This window comes from Manihot esculenta, chromosome 5 (assembly GCF_001659605.2).
Source record: "Manihot esculenta cultivar AM560-2 chromosome 5, M.esculenta_v8, whole genome shotgun sequence".
NCBI classification, from domain to species: domain Eukaryota; kingdom Viridiplantae; phylum Streptophyta; class Magnoliopsida; order Malpighiales; family Euphorbiaceae; genus Manihot; species Manihot esculenta.
Genome location: NC_035165.2, coordinates 19,228,625 through 19,232,304, shown reverse-complemented (window position 1 = coordinate 19,232,304; position 3,680 = coordinate 19,228,625). Strand labels below are relative to the sequence as shown.

The 3,680-nt window shown below is 35.7% G+C and overlaps 1 protein-coding gene across 1 annotated transcript; it reads right to left on the bottom strand.

Annotated features, from left to right (window-relative positions):
• Positions 1-326: 326 nt before the first annotated feature.
• LOC110614452 (60S ribosomal protein L5) lies at positions 327-3,381 on the bottom strand. The gene is made up of 9 exons (XM_021755988.2): positions 3,234-3,381; positions 2,401-2,470; positions 2,214-2,305; positions 1,908-2,034; positions 1,713-1,792; positions 1,505-1,621; positions 1,021-1,155; positions 727-896; positions 327-504 (listed from the first exon to the last, which is right to left on the bottom strand). The coding sequence occupies exons 1-9, from the start codon at positions 3,234-3,236 to the stop codon at positions 405-407; spliced, it is 894 nt and encodes a 297-aa protein (XP_021611680.1). The 5' UTR covers positions 3,237-3,381; the 3' UTR covers positions 327-404.
• Between the last annotated feature and the right edge of the window lie 299 nt (positions 3,382-3,680).

Genomic DNA, 3,680 nt, shown 5'->3' with positions numbered 1-3,680 from the left:
CTGAAATTACATGCTCTGTTCCTAAAGAATCACAAAACTAAAAGTTCAATTCTAATTCTTAACTCAAACCACATAAAGACAACCTAGTCATATTTTGTTCTTAATATATCCTGAATAAATTATTCCTTGGTATCTATAAATGAGATAGCAAATAGTATTCGAGGAGTCAATCATACAGGATCCATAAACCAGAACCACAGGGTGCAAGGTGAGTACAGAATCAAATAAGCAAATGCATCATCCGCCAAGACATCCAAAATCTCGTTACCCAAAACGTTACAGTCAGCAATACACTAAGTGATATAAAAAAAATCAATCAGAACATGAAAAAAAAAAAAAAAAGCTTCAGGTTGTGTGCCAAGGAAAATTTGGCATATTGAAGCATAAATGCTGATATTATACTTCTATTCATCATCCTCATCATCAGCTGCAGAGTTGAGTGCCTGCAATCGTTCAATCAACTTAGCTTTCCTTTCCTCATATGTCAACTTCTTCAAATTGTACCTGTGAACCACAAGACAATAAGATTTCAATCAGGAGTTATGTACACCACCCTTGATGGTTGATGGAAAATGACAGATTGATTAGCTAATGCAGTAAAATATTTCCCAATGTTAGAACTGATCACATGCTAGCTGAATTGGATGTTTATGTTTATTTAATCAAATCAGGCAAACAATAAACTCAAGGCAAATGTCCATTTTTATTAACCAAATAGCAACAAACCTCTTGTGCTCCTTTGGTGGTTGCTTTTCTGACTTCTTGGCAGTGGGATCTGCTCGAATTGCTGCATGAACCTTCTTGTACATCTCCTCCATACCATCTGCCTCAATCCCCCTCTTGAGGTATTCACTGAAATGAAGCTGGTATTTCTCTGGCTCATCCTCCATCAATGTCTGCGTAAAGAACAAAGCAAGTCAATTGAAACAAGAATGTGTAATTTACAATTGCAAAAACTTATAACTGATAATACTATAGTCACAAGACATGAAGCATCATAAAGTGGGTCAGCCAGATTACCCTCATATATGCAGCAACATGACCACCATAGATATACTTTCGGTGAACTTCTGCATCAAGTTGTTTGCCATCCTTCGAAAATCCAGCAAACCTCTTATCACTGTGAGGAATATCCAAACCCCCATCTAGTGCTCCCTGCAACCAATGACACATCAACAAACAAACATTCCAACAATCGAACCAGGGGGGGGGGGGGGGGGAGAGAAGAGAAAACTCTTATTATCATCAAACACAAACACTGAAATGCAAGCATGTTAAAACAAAACCAAACACCTAGGAAATAAGCTCAATCATTGCAGAAAAATTTAAACCACGTCCACAAAAAATATCAATACATGAAGTTATGGACAAAAGTATAATTATCAGGACAAATAGTTAATAGATGGGAATTCTGCGTGTAGGGGGGAAAGATCAACGACTCCAATATACAACATACAAGTACTTCTTACAAGCATCAATTCACAGTGACAATAATTTTACATACCTTGAGAGCACCAAATACACGGTTTCCAGTTGTAGTCCTGACCAGCCCAACATCAAGTAAAGCACGGAAGGGCCTCCTGCTTTCTGCTGGTTCAACTGAGAAGTCCTCCCCAGTAGCCTGGTAAAACAAATTATTAAAACTTAATATAATAGAATACGTTTTCAACTTTACTGGGTTATAGAGGGGATTGTTTTAGTTGAAAATATACCTCCACATTTCCCTCATATTCCTCATCCATCTCAAGCATTTTCAAAGTACGACGAGCCAACAGAAGTCCAGTACAGTAGGCTGCTCAGTTTGTAAATCAAATATTACACGAGAAACACGAAAATGCTAGACAAATGGGATGGATACAAATGAAAGGCAGAGAGAATAGCACAAGCAATACACAAAAATAAGATACCTGCTGCATAGTTTGTAAGCCCCACTTCCAGACCATATCGAGGAAGCTCATGAGAATAGGCAGATGCGAGAACCATATCTCCAGCAATACTAGCTGATATTATTTGTGCAACTATGTCCTTATTGGACTGTAGATGGTGTCAAGGATCAAACTTAAAGCACCAATTTGTTAAGCAGTTAACAAAAGGATGCAACACTACTAGCTCTTAGCAGACCAACAAAACAACATAAAGGGAAAGTGAAGTTGCGCAGTGGGCAAAGGATAAATGAGCATTAAAATAATAAATAAAACAAATCAAAGGGATACAAATCGCACAACAAAACGGTATTTCGGTGTGTTGTACTTATTCTTGTCCTGATTGATCAGGCGTATCCTGGCTCTATAGTCGGTCTTCCCCGCTGCCAGATGTTTCCAAGAAACAGAAAAAAAGATAAGTGAACAATGAAAAAGGCACATGTTTAATTGTTTATGAAGATACACACTAAGGAAACACCTCTTCTTCTCTTAAACTTGACCTGAAACCTCTTAAAGTAAGCTTTGGTTTTCTGAGCCTTGACAAAGGCCTGCAATAAAAAATAAAATTGTTCAAGCACTCATCCAATTCTGAATAAGCAAAAGAATTACCAAGTATGCCAAATAGGAAAAGACTACATTTAGATAGCATCATGTTACAACTTAGTTACTCTACAAATCTGTTGAATATGTCAAAACTGCAATGCAATTATTACAAAATACACACACACACACACACACACATATATATACACATATATATTATATATTTAGTTTCCTTGCTCCCATGTCCTCGACATTCCAAGCTGATAAATTAATTTATAAGAAAAGTAAAGCTTTTTTCGTTTTTTTTTCCTTATTACACCAAAAATAATTAATTTCTCAGCCAGAAATTACGAGAAATAAACTAAAAAGTCAAAACTAAAACATACCCAAGTAAAAAATTTATAACTCACGAATAAGACCTTCAAGCTAGCTTAGAAGCCCTAACTTACGCTATAGGAAAATTCCATCAAAGTAAAAGAAAAAATACTACGGAAGACCAAGCTATATATTAGTTCCAGTGAAATACAACAACGAGAACAAAGACAGATTTGTTTATGTCCTCCTTTGACATTCCTTGGAAAATGAAAAAGAAATACAATTAAAAGGAAATAGAAAAAGAAAAGACATAAATTATGCCATATTATTCTGTTAAACTATACTTGTGCTTTTCATTTTCCTTCCTTCCATTCAGCTTTCACACATTTTCTCAGGAACCAAACAGATAGTTACTACTGAAATGAAAATAAATATATACACATATACGCTCACCATTGCTGCTGCTGCTCGATCTGCTGATGGAGTGAAAAGGGGAGACAGCGCCCGGCTACGGCCTTTATGGTGAAGAGAAGCAAGGGCAAATATATAAACCCTAAGGTCTGTTTGGTCTATCGAAGATTGAGACTTTGTTTAGTCAATTGTAAACAGATCATTGAGAGGCCTGAAAAGCCCAAGACCACTACAAACTCCAGAAAGAAAGAGCCCAAACAGCCATAACAAAAAAAATCCATCTGGCCGAATTATGGGAATAGGAATAAGACGCCATCAAATCAAATTGCCCTCAATGTGACCCACAAAGTTTTTTTTTCCCAACAACAGTAAAATTTTTAATGAAATATTTTATTATTACTGGTATTTTATAACGTGTATTACGCATTTATTTTAGTACTTCTATATATCATAATTTTTTACATATTTTTTAAAAATAATATAAAAAAT